This window comes from Anarhichas minor, unplaced genomic scaffold (assembly GCF_050575085.1).
Source record: "Anarhichas minor isolate MPS153535 unplaced genomic scaffold, ASM5057508v1 ptg000094l, whole genome shotgun sequence".
Lineage (NCBI taxonomy): Eukaryota > Metazoa > Chordata > Actinopteri > Perciformes > Anarhichadidae > Anarhichas > Anarhichas minor.
Window position 1 is genome coordinate 277,012 of NW_027466540.1, and position 22,234 is coordinate 299,245.

The 22,234-nt window shown below is 43.0% G+C and overlaps 1 protein-coding gene across 1 annotated transcript in view; it reads left to right on the forward strand.

The window, feature by feature from the left end:
• col14a1b (collagen, type XIV, alpha 1b) overlaps positions 1 to 22,234 on the forward strand; it is a 136,866-nt gene that overhangs the window by 7,922 nt on the left and 106,710 nt on the right. The window contains exons 3-4 of the mRNA XM_076082365.1: positions 6,358 to 6,501; positions 11,456 to 11,539. Coding sequence (XP_075938480.1) covers positions 6,358 to 6,501; positions 11,456 to 11,539 — 228 coding nt within the window. The remainder of the gene's footprint in view (positions 1 to 6,357; positions 6,502 to 11,455; positions 11,540 to 22,234) is intronic.

Genomic DNA, 22,234 nt, shown 5'->3' on the forward strand with positions numbered 1-22,234 from the left:
CAAATCTGCCTCTTTCTCATGTGGGTTTCACCTGCATGCTGGTTCATAACTCTGTGCAGAAACACTCCCAGGATGTGATATAACTCGTAGCGGGGCCGCCCAGGTGCCCGCTGTGGAGACCTGTGGTTGACGACACCTTTTTGGATTCATTGTCGAAGGCTTCCAAAAAGTTTGTGGAAATACTGGAGTGTTGTTTATGGGAACGGAAGTTATTTTTGTAAGTGATTGGATTCACTCCAGGTGTCAATTCAAGTGGGGCTGTGAGTCGATGAGTGAGTGAGTGCAACCGCTCTGACACCTGATTGTGACCCATTTAAATATCAATGAGGGAGCGAGACTAAATATAAGAAGCATCTGTGAGTACAAGCCACAACAGTTCAGCTCTAATAATGATCGTCGAGTGAAATCAACACCTCTCTGAATGCATACGTTGCAGCCAGGTGCACGTAATGAACCTGTATGAACAAACTGACACCAGAGCAGCTTGTAGTGCTGCAGCTACGTAGGAACTGGGTCGTTGTTGGCTGCTGTTCTCTTTGTCCTCCTGCTCAGTTCTCAACGTTAACGTTTTTAAACGGCTGAATGTTCTGGAACCAGGCTTCAGCTTTTGTTTGCATGAACGGAAAATATGGGTTTTATCCATCTTTAGTCACCTTATATTTTGAGTAATGAAGATACTATACAGTTCATCACCGTGTAGCCCCGCCCTAAAGCATCCCCTGCTTTATGGTCTGTTTGACTCTAAATGGACCATAAGTTACTAAATGAACATCATGCTGTATTGAAGAAGACTTGAAACTAGAGATTGAGACCATAAACTCATAACTTCTAATTCAACACTCAGACTTCACATCTCTGACGAGCACACGGCACCTCCTCCTCATGACTCAGGTTCACTTTGGGTGCTGCTCATTTGCATATATAAGTTAAAAATGGATGCAGAGAGAAGTAGACGGAGCACAAATGATACAGACCGTCGTGTATGTTTGTGTACCACGTCAAAGTTGGAGAACGAGTGCGTTGCTGTTCTAGAATGCGCAGGTCTTTTTATTGCAGTCAGAGAAGGAGATGTACAGGCATGAGTTGCTGTTTTATAGCTTTCTTCACTATTTCATAGCTGTGATGAAACGTTTCAGATATTCAGTTTGTAATCAGCTGGAGCTGCTCGTGTGGGCCGAACAGTCAGTTTGTTTTATTCCTCAGGGTTTCTTCTTCTCCTCCTTTTCTTTCTCTTCTCTTCTGGTCATCTTTTGCAGCTGAAGAAGTTCAACGAGATGTTTTCTTGCAGCGGGTTTAAAAAGGTGCAGCTGCATGAACTGCTGTAAAATCAGTTGTAACAGAAAGCTTCAAGAATTCCTTTTGTTCAGGACTTGAGTTATAGCACAGTTAAAAAGGTTTACCCAAAGTAAGGTGTGAGGCCCAGAAGGGGTCCACTTATACTCTACTTATGCTTTACTCACTACATACTCTATATAATAAAGCAGCATTATACTGTATGAGAGAGATGTACTCACCGACACACGGAGGACGAAAGGAAAGAATAATAACTTTTTTCAGCCTCGTCTGCAGTTGAGGTCCTTTTCAAAACTAAATCATAACTCACTAATGATAATGATGTAATGAGAGAACATTTGGATACTAGCCACCAATATTTATGAAAGCCAAGGTCTCCATAGAGATCTATTCAAACACTGCCAACATCAGGTCCCAATAGCTTCACACGCACTTATTGATTGTGAATTATAGACTTTTACTTTATGTTTTTGTCTAGGCGGACATGTTTTTAATTTGTATCCAAACGGTTTCTAAACTTGTTCAGTGAATATAATTGAGCAGAGACTGTTGTGAGCTGAGCTGCTGGTGCTTTAAAGTAGTTTATACACATCTCACACCGTGACATCAGGTGGACCAAAACTAACAAAATCTGATTCAGGAAGTTTGTGTAATGAAACTGAATGTCCGACTGGGAACTTGAACATTTTTCCAGAGGTACAGACTTCACTCCATTCCTTTGTATTCACCTCCACACTGCTGGACCCACCGCGCCCTGACGTCTGGAGGGGAAGTCATCCTCGGCCACCAGTGCTGCTTGTCAGCCGGCGGCGAAGTAAACCTGCAGCTTTTTGGCCATCTGTTTGATCACGGTAATGGAGAAAATGTCAGATAAGATACAGTGAGCACAGGTGGCCCGTCCCCTGTGTCACCGCGGGGGGGGGTGGAGAGGAATGGATGGAGGGAACGACGTAAAAGAAGAGGAAGGTACCGGAGGGCAGAATAAAGGATGGAACTGAGGAGACATGGAGAGAGAGTAAATGGAAGAACGGATGTTGGTTATAGATAAATAAAAAGTAAAGCAAGGCGAGGGAGAGCGACGCATCCAGACTGAAGCTGCTCATCTGCTGTTTTCTGGTTTCCAGGTTGAAGTTGTGCTTCAGTGTTGGCGAGACATGTTTCTGCTGCTGCATGATGAGTTTCATTTGAACCATCGGGAAACCTTTCGCTTTTGTCACGTAAATGCTTCTCACTTTGCTTCACTGGCTTCTTTCATATTCTTTTTATTTATTTTGAACATATATTCAAACTGGCTCGAGATTTTCACCAAATCTCTGAGACATGCCCACACAGCTGGCTCTGCAACATGCTGCCTTTAGGGGGTAGTGCTTATAGTTTTAAAGAAAATGATAAAAAGAAGTAACTGGAAGTGCAGGGATGGCTGAGTGAGGGAGGTGAATGACGCGGACCACCATCTTCTCGCCGGAGAGTTTCAGAGTGTAATGAATGTGGAAGAGCAGTGACGGAGCCGCTGGTTCATTGTCTCAAACAGCGCGGAGTGTTTGTGGAGCTCAGCCTGATGGTTTCATTGAGCTCGACTGCTCCTGGTTGAAATAAAGCCATCACTCATATTCCATCATAGTTCCAACAGATGCAACAGTGAAATGTGTTTACATTGTTTGGGGAAACTGATTGTAGAAGAAACTCTTTTGTAATTCCAGAGTTTTTTTTTTTTTTTTTTTTAATCAATTAATTTTTTCATAAAGAAACTGTCTTTGATAACTTGACAATTTAAGAAGATTTATTGATCCCAACGGGGACGTTTATTCTGCTGCAGCAGCAAAAGTAAAATTACTGAGCAGGAGGCAAAAATGACAAATTCAATTTTATAACACAAAAAAAAAGCAAAGAAGAAATTGGCACTTTTCTTTCATCCCAAACTCTTAAACTAATTTGCATGTGATGATCTTGGACTTCTCAGTCAATATATCTGTGGACACGATAGACTCTCTCTCTCTCTCTCTCTCTCTGTCTCTGTTTCTCTCTCTGTCTGTCTCTCTCTCTCTCTCTCTCTCTCTCTCTCTCTCTCTCTCTCTCTCTCTCTGTCTCTCGTGAAGCCAGGGAATGGATGCCTACGCTTCTGAGTCAATCTGTAAACTGCTGACTTCTGCCAAACCTTCTGCTGCTACGACAGCAAAGCTCATTTGGCAGTATGAGATGCTGAAAGCATATATTTTACATTTATTGATTTGATTTGTAGACTCCTTATTAAGTTCTGTTCATATTCCTGGTTTATACCTTTTTACGGTTTGTTTTTTATTTGTTTTCCTCTGGTCTCTGCTGCGTCGTGTTGCCTGATATCAGACAGAATTGTAACCTGGGTGGAGTGGGTGGACTCAAAGGTCTGGACCCGGGCACGCTGCGATGAGAGCTGTCGTCACCTCAGGCGTTAATAAAGTTAATCTTGCCTCTCCTCGCTCTGTGATGCCAGAGGCTTTCTAAATGTTTCTTTCTTTTCTTTTCTTGGTAGTTTAAGCGATTCAGTCTCCTTTCAAATATATCTGAAGACATTTTCACATATTTTGTTGTTTGAGCAGGCAGAGGGGTGTAGTAGGTGTGTGAAGTGGTTTGGGTTATGTATAATGCTAGTCTGGTATGGTGGTTTGAGTGACGGGTCAATAAATCACGGTTATTATTGCCATTCTCTTAGCAGCCATTTGCTCCCATGAAGTGTCCTTGAACCAGACATTAAGTCCCAACTGACTCAAATGTTTTATTTAACTTTAATATAAGGACATAGTAAAGGACAAACATATATATATATATATATATATATATATATATATATATATATATATATATATATATATATATATATATATATATATATATATATATATATATATATATATATATATATATATATATATATATATATATATATATATATATAAATGACACCTTTTCTGTTAGTAAACATGATGTATGTTTGTGGGCTGAGGGAACAATTCTCTGAACACGCTAACGCTAGCTAGCAAGTTTTGTTTGCTTGTTTTGGCTGTAGAAAATACAAGTTTCTCTCAATATGTACGGTCACACACTCTCCAGGACCAAGAGTGTTGGTCGAGAAAGCTAACGTACACCAAAGGGACCATACTAGTCCACCCCTATGCTACAGAGAGGATGCCTGGCTAGCTAGCTTTAGTTAAATGACGTCGTCGTTCACGTAGTTTTCTGTAACCAGAGTTGGATAAAAGCGTAGCTAAGTAGCCAGCTGTCTGCTAATTAGCTTGATGATTCCACCGTGCTGTCATGCTACATTAGTTCCAACAGCAGGCCATCTCTTAATCTCTCTAATAGTTTGGCCCATTAGCAACATTTCTATTCATCTCTCTGATTGTTTAGCCTTCTGAGGAGGTTAGCAGAAGGCTAAGCTAAACTATTAGCATCTTCTCTCCATCTCTGAAATGCTTCGCCGAATTTTGTAACTCGCTAAAGCCTCGAATCTCAAGTTTTATAATCTCAAATGTATGTGGTATTAATTCTGGCACCCAACAACACAGCAAGGTGACGTTTTCGATAAGTAACTTTTCAGCCCACTCCTCAGAGGTCAGCGTGCCAGCTAGCACTCAGACGTAAACATGACGTCTGCAGTAAAAGGGTTCTATTAGCCGCTCAAAACTCACTTCATGTCAAATACTTTAAAGTATACTTTGTAGTGTACTGTCTCGAGTGTACTGTGGCTCGGCAGGAGCCATTTTAAGCCACTGAACTCGCTCGCTAAAATCGAACCTTACCTCGTTAATGAGCAGTTCACACACCTGATTAATAAAAGCTTTCGTTGCAGTTCAGTTAAGGTACAGTAGACGATGATTCATGCACCTGCAGATGTATGTCTGCCCTCAGTGTGAGTCAGAAGTCAAACTGTCCTGTGCTTCGAGAAATACAGTGCTGTAGGTTCTGCTCTGTGAAGGTGGAAGTATGTGTTCTCTTTGTATAAAATGCTTTTTTATCAGCACATTGTGGCAGAATACTAACTTGACTTTTCTGTTACCCTTTCTCTGGATTTGAAGTTCATGTATTTCAGAATTATGTTTGTACTTCCTCCTCTCATCCTTCTTTCTTCATTCCCTTCACTTCTCGTCAGTTTTCCATCACCTTATATTCTGTGTGTCTCGTTTTGATCCATTTATTGTTTTTCCAGGCCAGCAGAGTTTAAGTGCAGGTCATGTGTTAAGAAATACTTCTTACCCAATTCACTGTGTGGATGTCTCTCTGATTTCCATATAACACAAGTCATGTAACGTTTGACCAGCAGTGGCTGAAGGCGTCTTGTAGAAAGACGAAAGAAGTTCAGTTTGCAGGTTTAATGGCTCCCTCAGGAATAACAACTCTAGATCTTTATGCTGCTAAAACAGGTGTTGCGAGCACCACTATTGAATTTATTCGAGCTTAAATCTCTGCAATGTTACAGTACAATCCACAAAGATTTAAAAGGATGCCAGAGAATGTAAATTGTCCTGAAGCAGCTATTTTAATTGCAAGGAGGAACGGTACATTGGAAGTAGAATATATGATAATGAGAGTTTGAATACGTTGTTTCAAATATATTTCAAGCTGTTAATGCACAAGATATTCTGTTTGTGTGTTTCAAAGACCTTTAAAAAAAATAATTATAAAAATTGCATGAAAAAAATCATGCTTTTGTGCTGGGTGACACATTCTGTCATTACAATTTGTAGCCAAATGAATTTATTGTTGGTTTTGGTCTCTTTTTGTTGATAATAAAAAGATTCAATGAAGCCAGCTTTGTCCTTTTTAAAGAGTAACTTAACACGTCTTAACTCTTAGCGTTCAGACGTCTTTACTCTTACCAAATTATCTTGACAAATTATTCTGGGTGTGAATTCAACCTTAAACGGACTGATAGCCGTGGGTTTGTTGTTCTCTTCCTTACATTAATAATTAAATGGATCTTACAAATGACTCCCTTGTGTGGTCAGCACTTGAATCAGAATCTGTTTCTTCTCTCTGATCATCAGACTTCAGCTGCTGACTGTTTCTCCTTCTCTTCCCCTGGAACAGGTGGAGAGCAAAAGGAGATTGAGGTATCGAAGCAGGAAGCAAAGCTGCTCATCGACGACTTTGACCCCTCTAAAGAATACAACTTTAAGGTAGTTGCTGTCAGAGGAGGACAGCAGAGCAAACCTCTGCAGGCCAAACACGAAGGTGAGAGACTTTCACTGAGTCACCCTGAGTAGTAACACTCCCCTGATGATTGAGTATACATCCACACTACTGCATTTTTGTTTTAAAAATGTTTCCTGCGTTTTTGCCTCCACACTACCCTGGCGTTTTAGAAGCTCTAAAACGAAAACATTTGAAACGCTGATGAAGCTGTTTTAGTTTGAAAACTCCAGGATTGCGTTTTAGTCCGGATAGGCAGTAACGGAAATATTAGAAAACGTGTCCTTACCTGATTCGTGGTAAGGACACTTACCACACATGATCCTTTCGCGGAAGAAGACAAACAACATCATTTGACAACCAGTGGTTCATTTCATCATGGATATTGCTGCTAATGCCTACATGCGCACGAGTCATACTATTATTCGAGAGCTTTGCAAAAACTGTACATAAGAAGTGGACGTAGTCATCATAACGTCACCCATTGGTTTGACTGCCGTTCTGAATCCTTGAGTTTTGCAATTTTGCCATCGCCACACTTTACTAAATGAACATCATGCTGTATTGAAGAAGACTTGAAACTAGAGATTGAGACCATAAACTCATGTTTACAATGTTTACTGAGGTAATAAATCAAGAGAGAAGTAGAGTCATTTTCTCATAGACTTCTATACAACCAGAGGAGTCGCCCCCTGGTGATCAGTAGCGAGAATACAAGTTTTAAGACACTTCCGCATCGGCTTCAGTTGGCAGAACCAGAGGTTGCCACCTGGTCTGGGCAGAGATCGCCATTGGAAGTAGCCTGATTTTGAAGGCTGATACAAGCGGTGTTAGATTGACGCTCCCAGATCAGTTCAGGCTGTTTTCAGACTGGAGGCTTGCAGATGTAACACCATATAATCAAAAGTTGTGTAAGTAAGTGCAGAGACCTTAAGACATCGTGATGTAAAAGGTGGCAGCCACATGGAATCACAGACGACAGAGAACTTCTGATGAACTGATCTCAATGTGACATCAGGCTGCACTTCTGGCCCCAATCAGTGATGTCACAGCGGGTGTGTTCCATCAGCTGTGATTGGCAGAATACCTGCTGTGACATCACTGATTGAGGTGTGGCCAAGAGGACAATATGCTTGAAAGTTTGAACCCGTAGAGAACGACACAGCAGTGTTGGAATGTTTGTACTCTATATGTTCTGCCTTAATGCTGCATTGTTCAGTGATGCCTCCGCTGTTTATGTTGTTAACGCTGTGCGTTTGGTGGAGGATGAAGTGCGAGACAAGTTGAGCAAAGCAGATAAGAATTCCAACGGCAACACAAACAACCGAACGCCGCAGCTCACTGTTGTGGTCGTGAATGCAAAAATACGCCCAGTGAGTTGTTTACTTTGTTTCACTCACTGACATTCAGCAACCTGCTGATATTTACTCCTCATGCTGTGCTTCAGGAAAAACTAAAACAAAAATTACACATCAACCTTTTAAACAAGATTTGTAATGCAGACATCCACAGGAGTGTTTCCTCCAGAAATGCATCACGTCGGGGTGGAAAAAGTTCTTAGACTCAGCGTGAAGGATGTCACGCTGCTCTGCAAAACTGAAGAGATGGCGTAATATCACATTATAGACCCTTTTACAGCTTGTCAATAATGATGATAAGTGTTCGCACGCAGTGAGTGCAAGATCTTGTCGAGCTCTGTAAGGACATTAACCAGCAAAGAGGGAGAATGCAACTTCAACAAATTGACTTTCCGTGTACTGTTAGTGAGGAGGCAGAATACATCAGCAAGTGGCCCAGTATTTAGTGAACGGATCTATACATATATTTGGTGGATAAACCGAGTGTCCGTGTCCACATAACGCCTTTTTCCTGAGCGTCTTTTTTCAATTGTTCCCAATGAGGAAAAGGGCGCTGCACCCAGCGTCTTTTCTTTTTTGTGCATCCGCTCGGGGCGCCTCAAGTTGAAAATCTCTGAACGTTACAGAAAAGCGCCGGTGAAGTCGTCGTGATACATGGAGGAAAAGCTTGTTTTGGTCGTGTCTGTCTATCCTGAACTTTATACATCAGACAGACGCTCGCATGACAAAGACCGAAATGCCAATTTAGAAGCAGGTTGAGCGGGCGGACACTGACTACCGCTGGGCAGTGTTGTGCTTTTATTACTGTACGTTGTGTCTCTCCTCACTCTGACATTAAAACCTAGAGAATAAAAAAGCAAAGGAGTGATGCTAGGCAACAGTGGTCAGAGTGGTGGTACAACGTTGCACCAGCCAGACATCCCGAGCTTACAATCGTTAGATGACCCAACTTCGTTATCTGTGGTCAAAGTATTTTTTTGACATTCAACAAAGAAACAAAAACAATTGTAGAGACCCACTCGAGAGAGACAGAGACAATCGGAGGGGTGCTCTGTTTGAGGGGGAAAGGCACTGCCCGTCTGCCTGCTAGCATCTCCAGAAAAACTCTGCCTGGCACCAAAGCCCTCTATCTGCAGCCGAGGAGGGTAACGGCTGCGTCAGACAGCTTCTGGTTCACCGGCGTTCCTCTGGGAGTAAACCAGCTGGCAGATGTTACGCATGTCTTACACCACCTGAGAGCCACCGTCCCACAGAAAGGGACTAGAGGGGAGGGAGATCATGGTAGTGAGTGGGCATCGGTGACTACAATGGGAAGCGTGATTTTAAAGTCACAGGACATACAAAATATAAGCGCTGGCAGGTCTGAAAGGTAGTTAAAAAACTCCACGGAGAGCGGGAAACGATGGAGCAACGTACGATCTGATCGAGCTGAGGATGCCACCAAAACAGACTCGCATCGAAACACACTGATAAATGTATATGATACAGAGCAGCTGGCCTGCGGTGACGTGACTGGATGGCGTCTATATAGACAAAAAAAATTTGCAGCTTCAAATCCATTGTTATCTATGTAGGCGCGCTGAAAAGCGAAAGCAACGCTGTGGCGGTGCGATAATAAATGTCATATGATGAGGAACAACCAATCAGAGCTGGCCCATATCTTTTCTTCTGTAAATATCTGCTGCAGGAGACTTTAATCATTTTAGTTGGGGGTTACTCTGAGCTTTACCATCTGCACCCTTGATGTCTAAAGACGTCTCAACTCCAGTGGAAAAGTCAGCAAAATTGTCATATAAAAATCCAGCAGTAAAGCTACAGTGAAGAATTTATGGTGCTGGAAATCCAATTATCTGTGTTTGGTTTAGTCAGCGAGGCTTTCTGATAATTTACCGGAACTTCAGCTTCATCATCGTCATCGCAGCGCACAGGTCCTTGGTTGCTTAGTAACTGCAGGCGCGACAGAAGTGCAACCCCTCAAAGCACCTTGGGTAAATTGATGGAAGCGGCCGAGTGAAGCCAAAGCTTCATGTGTTAAAGCTGCATTCTCTCTAGTGTCCACCAGGGGGCGACTCCTCTGGTTGTATAGAAGTCTATGAGAAAATGACTCTACTTCTCTCTTGATTTATTACCTCAGTAAACATTGTAAACATGAGTTTATGGTCTCAATCTCTAGTTTCAAGTCTTCTTCAATACAGCATGATGTTCATTTAGTACATTATGGTCCATTTAGAGTCAAACAGACCATAAAGCAGGGGATGCTTTAGGGCGGGGCTACTGTGATTGACAGGTCACTACCCGAGACTTCATAACGGCAGTCCACAAACCAATGGGTGACTTCACGATGTCTACTTCTGTTTTACAGTCTATGGACGCAACATGTGAACGACCCCGTACACAAAATAACAAGCTAGTGGGCCGGAAAATGTTCATGTGTTGCTTGGCAACAGTCCATTGCCAGTCCAGTCAGTTGCGGATATATTTGCGTTTGGCAGAGCCAAATGATTCCAGTACAACAAATAACAACAACACTCCCTCTCCTGGGACGTTGCTTTTGCGTCCTCAACTGCATGAACTGTTGTGCTGACAAATGTTTGGTTGTTGTTGTTGTATGCACTTAATAAAAACACAGTGTGAAGCAGCACTTATGAAATATGAATCTATAACAGAAAAGCTGAGATCCTCAGGACCTAAACTTTAATCACACTCTGCCTAATCCATCAAAGCAAATAATGTTTTGATGTTGTTCTTCAGTTGCTGCTACTTGGCTGATTTGTTTTCACATAAAAGCTAAAATACACTTTGTAATACCATAATGTCTTATGGTATCTATTCCGGACGGTTCTGTTCTTGGGATTTTATAAATACTCAGTTTTATTTTCCCGTCTCTTAAAGATGCTGCACAGAACTGGTTGTGAAACGGTTTCAGTTTAATGCTGATGTTTCTTTATGACCTTCATCGGTGAACGAGACCATCAGAGAGAAGGTTTCTATCTCGGTATTCTTAATGCTACTTTGATTTGGGCGGTCCTTGTGAATGAGATGAGTGTTTCCGATCACCAGAGTCTCTTTAGAAAACCTCTCATTGTACTGCAGCAGGGTCTGACAGTCTGCCCCTCTCAGTCCTGGTTCTGGTTCTCCCGTGCCTCCCTTCCCTCCAGCGGGTCCAGCAATACGTCCTGGGTCTCCTTTTCCGGTGAGGAGCAGAGCTTCTCCTCTCAGGGAGTCAACACCGACACCACGCTGCTGGAGACCCAGGACGTATTGCTGGACCCGCTGGGGGGAAGGGAGGCACAGGAGAACCAGAACCAGGACTGAGAGGGGCAGACTGTCGGACCCTGCTGCAGTAAAATGAGAGATTTTAAGGGAGTCTTGCAGCTGCAGATCTTTACTACACGATGTGGTTGGAAACGCGTCCGCTTTTGTCCACACGGGCTGTCTAAATCCACACAAAATGAAAGTTCCTTTTAGCAGCTTTAAACCGTTAATAATTACATAACTTTTGTTCTGTTCTATTCTTTTGTTGTTTATCGTGTTTTATTGGTTGATGCATTGATATGCATGCCAGCCAAGTTACTGTGTTCCTCCTCTCCCACCATTCATTAACGGAGACTCTTTGCATTATGCGTTATGTCTTCTAGCTCAGCAATCAGGCGTCGAGATGGTTCAGTCTCAGCGGAGACGAGACGGCGGCGTCACCGAGGAGAACAACGAGATCTCAGAAGGTAAGATCCTCGACGAGGAAACAGGAGGCTGAACGGAAACAGGAAAAGATTGACGCTTCCGTCTGCTCTGGTTGTCTGGATTTCAAGACCATCTTCTGTGTAACAAGGAGATTCTCTTTGAAACGCCGCGTCAGGAAGACAACCTGTCATTCCTCAAGAACTCCTGTGAAAAAAGGAAAGTAAGAAAAGTGTCCCGTATCAAAGAAGACGAACTGAGCTGCAGACTGTCAGCTCCGTTCAGAAAGCAGCTTCTCGTCTTGTGAAGACATTGTTTTCATACCGTGACCTTTCTCAGACAGAGGAAACATAAACAGGTAAGTGGAAGCTGAAGAGGCCTCTGAGTTTGACTCACACAGACGTCCTTTTGTCTGGAAACGAAGCCATTTCATGATGTGTTTTTTAATGATCACTGTCCTCAGTCATTTGAAGACGGAAGAAGACCTACCGAACGCATAATATTCCTGCGCTTACACGGCAATTATTATCGAGCCTCGCTCCGCAGAAAATGGAGGGAAATGAAATGGTGTAAGAAAAGAGGATTTAAGGAAGAGGCAATAATCAGGGAAATGAATCCAGATGAGAAGCGGAGTAAACAAGGCTTTTGTGATTTTGGAAGTGATTGTGAGCGCCGCACGCTGCGATGAACAATCAGACTCCACGAGGAAAAAAACCAACTAGGAGACAAGGAGGTGAGTCTGAAGCTCTGAACGCCTTCATACAGAGAAGCACTGGACGGCAATTTAGTGTTGCCATCGGAAATATCTCAACGTTTTACAAACGTTTTCATTGTTTGGTTTTTGTACCGTAAAAGTATTAAATCTGTGTGTTGTTGGTTTTGATGCTGATGAATTGTTTTTCCCAGTTTTTGTTCCCCTATGAGTTTATCTAGCGGTACACAAATGATTGGAAACACGCTTGAATAGGAGCCATGATCGTATTTACGAATGCATCAAAACCAAAAAGAATTCAATAAACCTTCTTGTTGAAAACAGCTAAATCCTGCAGCACAAACGCAGCAGGTTCAGCGGCGCCGCGTTGTTTTTGTGGACATAAACGCGACGCTATGCCGTGTTCCTTCTGCAGCTCTGTGAGGATGTGATGTGTCTCTTTGTGTGAGCTGCTGTTGTGTTTTGAAGTATGAAAATGGAGGAATGGTGTTCATGACGGTGCAGATGGGACTCCTGGCAGCCGGTTAGCCGCCGTCTCAAACACCAAATTACAGCTTCTGCTCTGAAAATCACAATGAGGATCAGCACTTGGCAGTGGAGACCTTTCATTTCTTTTGGTGTCTATATCTACTTATAGGTGCGTCTCAATCAGTCTCGCCACCGTTACGTCGTCTTTACCCGTCGACAGAGAAAGACGGAAAGAAATGCTCGACATTTGCAACAGAACTTTGAGTTTTCTCTTCGCTGCAAATCTCATTTGGGTTCATCGCCTCCTCGCTTCTCATGCAATTACAGCCGACTCCTCTAAATGGGGATTTTTATTCTTCTCTCAGCAGCACCGCACCTCGCCAGGAGAGCTTTGGTGATTGGTATTTTCTGTCCTCCAGACAGGCTGAAACTTTACAAACCTCCACCTGAAAGTACTACCAAGTTAACTCCGAAGTCCCGGGGTCGTCTTAGTCCTCACCGAGGGTTTAATGCAATTACCGGTTATCTTCTCCCCGTGTCCTCTAATAAGACCTGAGATTAGATGAGACTTTATTGCTCTCATGAGGAAGTTAAGGGGATGCAACAGCAAACATCAGAGGATTGAAGGTGTTCTTTAGATGTCACCAGGTGCAAGAATGACCCTCAGAATCTAAAGGGCCTGTTCAGGTTTTATGGTTAGCTTTCAGTGTTTCAGTGTTTCTGAATATCGTTCTTTAGGATGTGTGTTCTATATTCAACATTAACTTGAATCAGTTAAACCTGCTGACGGGGTGCTGTCCAGTTGAAATGATTGGCTTGCTTTTAGTGGTTCTTTAGTGAAGACAGCCAATCAGGAGCAAGTGATGCTTTTCAAATTCAATATTTATCTGATTAACCGTCTCTGAAGCAGATTACCTTGATCCTTCTCTTCATTCCTCCGTCTCATGTACTGAAATAGAGGTTCCTATAATACGGGGCCACTTTGAATCGTGATGACTCGGCAGATCGGAGGACAGCTGCTTCTGTACGTCAACACTTTTTTTACTGACGTTCGAGATGTTTCGAGCGTCGCTTTAACCATCGTGACAGATCTGATGCCAGCCATTTCTCAGTGAGGGGCACTTATGGCTCGACAGATGTTTTTAAAAATGGGCGCTAGACTTCACGGCTGTGTTTGCACCTGCTGCACAAGACGAGGGAGGGAGGGAGGAAGAGAGGGAGGAGGCGAGTCCAAAGGGATCTGATCCAAAACGCTGAGATAATTACAGCTCAGACTTCGATAAAAGTCCTTTTTCTGACTCGTTACTGCTGCTTTGGGTGTTGCCGGACTGCTTCTCTCCGCCAGGTTTCTTCTTCTACATCCGTCCCTCTGTGTCGTTCCTAACAGTCTAATAACTATATTCATACCATTTGTAATCACCACAAACAGCAGCCAGACCAGCAGACTTTATGCAAACAGCACTGTGGACATTCATGGAGATAACTGAAGGTTTTGACTTCTACGTGAAAATAAGTGAATTAAAAATGGAGGCCCGTTAAACACCAATGTGAACGCTCACACATCAGAAAATGGCAATAACTACGATGTTAGTCTCTGTTTACATAAAGATGGATCGTAATTATGTAGTTTGAAGAAACGCATTTTTTTTTTTAAAGAAAAGTACATGAGCAAAATATATTTTATATATACTGTATATTTTATAGTGTGAGTCACCTGCTGTATCTCCAGCCTCTAACTGGCTGCAGGCTACAGGGGACAGATGGGGGAGAAGAGGAGCCAACCAGTGATAAAACGCTTTGCTTTTTATATATACGACTCCACCCCCCCACCAGCTTCTTAGCTTGTCTTATTGAAGTCACACACACACACACACACACACACACACACCATCCCCTCCAGGTCTCTTTTTTCATCAGCTTTCTGCTTTTCTCTCTTGACTTCTATCTCTGTGTGAACAGTGTTGGTTTGTCTCTCCGTCACTGTTTCTCATTACTCTCTCGGATCTTCGATCTTTCGACACTATTTGTTTTTTATTTCTTCATCATCTGTCTTTTTGTCCTCCTTATTAAAGCAGCTATGACATCCATGTGTGGTAGGATGACTCTAGGTAGAGACGGTACCCCCAACATGTCTTTCGTTGCCATGAACTCTGAAGTCAACACCAATCCTGAGTAATTCTGTCCTCTCAGGATTACGAGGACAAACGTCGATGCTTTGAGTTGATCTGTCTGTGTGTCTCGGCTCCAAAGGGAACGTGGATCAGGTTCTGAGCACTTTCTATTCAGATGGTGTGTTTTGTCTTTCTTTCTACTTCTTCTTCCTGCTGTAACCGATACTGTGCAGAAACATTCTCCTGGAGACTATACAATGCAGGTCAATTTTAATGACGGTATTGAATGTTTCTTAGTTAAAATGAATCGTGGGTTATCACGATGAGACCTTCTGCCGTCCTCTCTCCGTTTTCTCTTCCAGCAACATTTCTGCTCCTTCCTTCCAGCTCTTCCAGCCCCGACTCTCTCTCTCTCTCTCTCTCTCTCTTTTTTTTTTCGGGTGCTCGTAGCTGACGGTTCCCACCTTGCCCACACTTGCTGAATACCTCAGCTATCGCCTCACAGGCCTGTTCCTCTGGCTGCCGATCAGACCTCTAACAGCTGCTTGTTCGTCTGCTGCTGTGTTGTTGTGCGTGTCTGTTGTTGTACGGTTTTTTTCTACAATTGCGACAAAGACATTTTTTTGTTCAGGACGTTCAACCAACCTGGCAGATTTGATCAGACGGGCTCTCGTAGCTACAGTTCTGATAGACAAACCTGGTCTGTAAGAACCTCAGCTGAGCTCATTAAAGATCAAAGGAACATTAATTTCACAGTTTCTAGGCCGGAGTTGAAATGACTCAGTAAGAAGACGTCCATTCAGAGAGAAAGCAAACTAAAATCCCACTAAAATAAGTGTTTGTTAAATTACACAAGGTGCTCAGGAACTTCTAGTCTTTGCTTTGGAATGAAGCTCGAGGCCTTCAAATCTATTTATATCAGGAGTTCTCTGGGTTGTTGGCTTTGACGGTGTTAAAGTGTCGTGCAGCACCTGACCTGCTAACCTTTGCATCGCAGTGCTCGCTGAACCGTAAAATGACCTCGCGGAGTAAAGTCTGTATTGCAGCTCTGTGGCGTCTGCTCCTCGTCGTCTTCCTGCTCAGCAGACTCACTATTAGTCCGTCTTTCCTCTCTTGCCGTCTGTCCTCCGTGGTGTGATGGATGTGAGGTGTAATCTGACATGAGAGCACGATAACTCATCTGATCTCTCGCCTCGCTCTCAGAGCACCCAGGTGGCATCCGCAGGGTGTCCCTACACGTCGACTCGTACACCTGTCTGTCCTCCTGTCTCTCTGTCCTAACCTTCGTAATCTGTCTTCTGATCCAGTGAAACGGTTATTTACGGGTTACTGGTTCTCCTATTTTGGATTGTGAGCAGTAGACGGAGATGAAGTAAAGCATTCAGCACATGAAGAGCTTTACTGTTGTAACTGCTGTGTCTCAGCCCGAGTATCACGGCAGTTCGGGAAACGCAAAATGCAAATTACAGGTTTGGGGAAACAAATCATGTTTTTTTTTTCTCGTTGCTCAGGACAAAAATAATGCCGATGTGAAGTCAATTAGAAACCTTATTCCTGGTGGACACACGAATGAAACGCATCCACGTGACTAAGCAACAGAGAAGTGACGAACTTTATAATATCCAGAAAGAACTATTGGAGTGAGACCAACACACAGGACAAGCAGGAGACCAGCGTCTGACACCACGCTGTGCTTTTATAGTTGTGGTTTTGTTGCCTAAACCAAAGTGTAAGTAGTTATTTTGAGGCCAACCATGTTTTTATTTAACCTCACTAAGTGGTTTCGTTGCCTAAATCTAACTTTGGTATTGAACATAATCTTTCCATGTACACAACACCAATAGGTTGCATTTCATGAAGTGCCGTGAGACTGTGTTTGGTGTTCATTGTTAATGAGGTAGAAGAGTTGAATTATTCAGGCAGCAGATCGATGCAGGACTTGAGCTGAATTGTGATGTATATTTATCAGTGAAGTCAGAGCCGTGACTGCTTTCAGAGGTTGAACCTTTATGCAGGAACTCACGCTCTGCAACATGCATGTAACCGTCACCAACCCAGCAACATGTGGCAGAACCTCCTTTTGACCCCTTCAGGATGTTTTTAATGGTGCAACATCTGTAACGGGATGTTCCCCTCTTGATAGGCGTGATGACACACCGTACCTCCAACTCTCCTGTCACAGCCAGGACAGGTTTCTATGTCGAGGCTCGTTACCTCGTAAAGACAGCAAGAAGGAGAGTTACATCAGATCCTGATCGTAAAGATTCAGGTCTCTTCAGGACCACATTCTCTGTCATCATCTCGCTCTGCGTGTCACAAAACAGCCAAAGACAAAAGTCATTTTAATCGTGTTTCCATGATGTGTTCTGTTAAACTGCGTTCATTTGAAGGAGTTTTGTATTCAGCAATCAATTTGTAATTTTAGCATTTCATCACTAAAGTAGGAATACTATATATGCTGCTTGTATTCTCAATCATTGAGACTTTTATTTTACAGAACTAAGCTGCAATTAATGAGTCTAATCAATCAATGTGAGATTTGACCGGTACACTCGTGAATATTGATAATTGTCGGTGTGTATGAAGGCAAATCACTGTCAAACTCCGAGAGCGCAAATCAAGCAGCCGCGCGCGTATTTTACTTTGACGAGCGCTTGTACGTCACTCCGCCAGCTAAAGTCGCTCACGAAACTTTAATGGCGCATCATTCTGGGATGGAAGAGGATCGTTCATTCTGCTTTAATTTAAAGAAGATCCTAAATACTTAATACTTGTAAATGTCCACTGCTTACAATATGTTAAAATTGTATATCTGAACAATTTAAACATAGTTCCTGTCGACGGTTACATCATTCATCTTCATATTGTACTCATGTCATGTAGTGTCATTGCACAGGTTGTTCTCATCCTGCTTTCGTAGCTAAACCTACGAAAATGAATGTCTGTGATCCGTAGATATCCCACAAAACCATTTATATGAATGAAGAACACAAAAAACAGTCTCTCACCCAGGAGACCGTTGTTTGTTCCCGTTTGAACCAAGACGACGATATTGATGTATTTATCGCTACCTTCTGTACTTATGTAACGCCACATCCGCAGTTATTTGAACCCAAACCACAATCTTTTCCTAAGTAGTGTCTCATTAGTTGTGTTGCCTAAATAAAGTCTTTCACCATCTATTCTGAAACCTAACTATGGAACCACCAAGTTGTTTCCTGTGAAGTTTATTTTTAAAGTGTTGCAAAACGCACAATAAAGAGAGTTGAGGTTTTGGTAAGATGTCAAACACGCCGTCGTTGCATAGCTGCATTGCTCAAACAAGAAAGTGCAGGAAGCAGCAGGACTTCAGAGTGTGCTCTCTGCATTCATCTTTTTCAGCATTTTACAATCTTTTGCACTTTTGCTCAGTGTCGCATGTCAGGGCATCGGTGTGGCTGCGGAGCAGCAGGCAGGCGTGGGCTCGAATGTGTAACATTACACCTCTATGAAGATACTGATCTTTGTCTATCATTATATCCTGAAACACTATCTTACACCTCTGGAATCCAACTCTTTGAGGGGCATGGTTCAGTGATCCCTCTGCACTAGCACACACTGTTGGTGTTGGTCTGTCGGGGCTACATCTCTGTCTTGTTGCTTCAGTCACTCACCTGAGCACAGCGTTGAGACTGGAGGTTCTGTGAGTGTTCTTACATTCCTGTACCTGCTGTGTGTGGAGCACATGTCCTCATAAGGATATAAAGTGAACGTCAGCGGAAGGTGAAGGAACACCCTGACTATACATCTCACACAGCATAATATCACCTTTTTAGCCATTAGTTCAGTTCTATTCATCGCACTGTAAGAATCAACTTGCATGGACTCGACCCAGCGCAGTAATCCATCACAGGGAACGTTTTCTCACCTTCTTTGTTGTCGAAGTTACATAATTGTCATGTTGCAATAGAGTTATAATAGAGTGCACTGCTCTGAGATTCATCCCTTGTGATGCATTCAAGTGCTTGTGGGAAACATCGGAGACTCGAGCGTTGTTCACCGGACAGCAACCTGACAACATGACATCGTTGTCTTCCTCACTTCCTTCTGTCTTTGACAAAACAAAGACTTCCATCTCTGCTTTCATCTCTGGACTCTTCTTATGAATATATTAAGCTTTAAATGCACCACGTTTGGCCTCTTTTTATCACAAAATGAACAATAGGTTTGCTTTGTTGACCCACTGTACGTATCTTTACCTGCACCCCCACTCAGAACCCGTAGGAATGACTCCAAAAGTAATTTAAAAGATGTAAAATCACAATTTCCCCCTTCAGCTTGACACGCAGCGTCTCGGTTAAGCGCATATTTTCTGTTTCAGAGCTTGGAGCTTGTGACCTTTTCAATTACACTCTTGAGCACAAGTGTGTGTGTAGGACTGACACGCCCCATGTGATGAGGTCTGACTCCTGGTCCATTTGTTCAGGCCGCAGTGATTAGACCGTGAGTCAGCAGTAGACGGGCAGGAATAATGGAACCGCAGCTCGGACCTCCTCTTCCTCTCATCGGGGGGGTTGCGTGTTTGTGTGTGACCTACAATAGAGCCGCAGTTCATTCAGGCTTCCCCTCAAGTGTGTGTGTGGAGGATGATTGTGTACTCTTGTGTCCGGTGTTTATCCAGCAGCAGCATTTCTCCTCTTTGTTCAGGACGACTCTGCGTTACCTTCCTGTGTTTATAATCGGGACACTTTCACACCAGCTGCTCTCAAATTGCATCAGAAATTTTGGAAGTATGAAATCTGTTTGCAGACGCGGGTGTGGATGTTTTTCCTGTTATTATGTAAATCTGAAAACCTGAAATAAATACCTGAAATAATGTAAATAAGATATTTAGATTAGAAAAATATGGCAAAACAAGTTCTAACGATATGTTTCTTATATCGATCATTGTCGCTAATTATCGAAATATAGATTCAATGATAACTTTAATGCTTAACTTACAGTTGGTGATGATATATTCATTGGTTTACCACTCTTTCCCCCCTTTTTACATTTACTATGGAGGAAACCTGACATGTGTTGACAAATATTAAGACTCATATTTAGCTCTCTGATAACTGGAATGTGGCTGTTCATCAGTGTTGTTGTTTTGTTTGTTACTAAAATGAAAATGTTGTGGAGGATTTTATGGTAAAAAATGTCAAGATTGTTTAATGAGCGGTTTAGAAATCAAGCTTCATGAAACTCGTGAATACTTTTGAGAAGGTTTTAATGTCTTTATCTATTTAAAATAACAACAATAACCAAACCAGATACTTTGGGAATTACCAAGTTGTGGCAAGTTCTCAGACGATCCATCTGCTCTTTTATATTTCTATGTTTGTGTGTCCTCCTCTCCGGAGCGGGGATGAGTCTACACTGAGACAGTTGGTGTGGAAGGAGAGCCAGGCTTGGGTAAACTTGTCAGCATGAACAGTGTGGAACAAGGGCAGCGGAGATGTGTATCTGCACGGCTGCATATGTCAGTTCTTGGACATGTTGATGTGGATATGTTGGTGTTTCTGTTGTGTGCACGGTATGGTGCTGCACACATGGTGGGAGGACACCGGATCTGTTTGGTTTGTTGCTTATTCCGGCAAATGTGGATTTGTAGACAGACGTTTGTTTGTCGTGGACGTCTGTCACACGAGGACAGAAGAGCTTAGCTGTGTGATTCTATGCAGACGTTTTCTTTCTCTAATACATGAAGGTTTTGTAGCGCCGGATATCTTTTAATATCTTGTTCACGCAACGTAAACATGTATTTCCTCAAAACGTATTCATTTATTTAAAACAATTGACTCCGTATGATCTGAAAGAAGCTTTATTGTCCGTCATAAGGCTCACAAGTCTTTCGCCGCTTCTCGTTAAAAATCCATGGACACTGGAGATAATTATTCTTTACATGTGTTTGCTAAAAGGTTTTTGTATCAGATGGGAGGCGTTGAGTTATGAAGCGGGCGTGAAGAGTCCTGGATTCCTTCTGACTGATTAGGCGCTAAGATCGGAGAGTCGGGCCTCGGTGGCTCACGTTATCTTACCGGCAACTAAATAAAATACACACATTTCCTGATTTAATAGGAAAATATCAGCTCAAAGATGTATGAGAGAGTTGATGTGTGTTATTTCAAGATGAGGTGTTCCAGCGGTGGCTGAGTGGCGGCGATGTAGCAGAAGGAGAGATTAGCCGCGGACAGACACAGAGGTGCACAATCACGCACAGACCGATGCACACGCAGTCCTACTGGGGGAGATAACAGCTGTCATAAGTTGTTTTTTTACCAGTGTTGATTAAAACCGACAGATGTATCCGATAATGTTTATCAAAGGGAGAATTTTGACGTCGTGCTCAAGGGCACTTCAGCAGTTCTAGACGCAGGGCAGAAGGAGGGTGTGAAGCTGATTCATGAGAAACATTTTACGGGGTCAAAATGTGATTAAATTCAAATGCGGCCTCCTAAAACCGAAGTAAGCCCAACGATGCTTCCTTGGTACGCAGCGACGTACTGTAAAGGGAACATGTCAGCAACTTTTCAAACGGCAACCCGATGTGATGTCAATCTGCTGCGCCACAAATGGAGATGAATAAATGGACCGAGAAATCATGTGTGCTCCACGCTGGGAAGCAAAGTGATGTTGATTCAGTGAAATCGGAAAGAGAAAGAGAGAGAGAGAGAAAGAGAGAGAGAGATGCGGTAGTGCAGGCAGGGCGGAGGGGCTTTCAGTGCAGCTGAAGCTCCATCACCTTCCATTTGACACTGTGACAACCTCGTTTAGATCTGAGGAATGAAGGGAAGCAGCGAGACAGATGGGGGTGAACAGTGAGACAGGCCCGGGGGGGGGGGGGGGGGGGGGGTACAGCATGAAGCCAGCTGCATGGAAACACTCAGTGCTGTTTTCTATTTGGCTGTCAGATTGGAAACAGTAGATAAAGAACTGAGTTAAAGGGGGAAACAGATTTTTGTGTAGATTTACATTCTGTTGGTCGTACGTACTTTTCTCTGAACTATAGACGGTATGAGATGTGGACGTAGTCTCCGCGGGTTTCTCAGGAGCCGTTGTTAAAATAAGATAATCTGACAAATGGGCAAAGAGGTGGATCGTTGGTGGAGCTGAGGCGGGCCCGTGTCATAAAGCTGCATTCTCTCTAGTGTCCACCAGGGGGCGACTCCTCTGGTTGTATAGAAGTCTATGAGAAAATGACTCTACTTCTCTCTTGATTTATTACCTCAGTAAACATTGTAAACATGAGTTTATGGTCTCAATCTCTAGTTTCAAGTCTTCTTCAATACAGCATGATGTTCATTTAGTACATTATGGTCCATTTAGAGTCAAACAGACCATAAAGCAGGGGATGCTTTAGGGCGGGGCTACACGGTGATTGACAGGGCTCTACCAGAGACGTATATGGCGTCTCTACGTCACTTCAG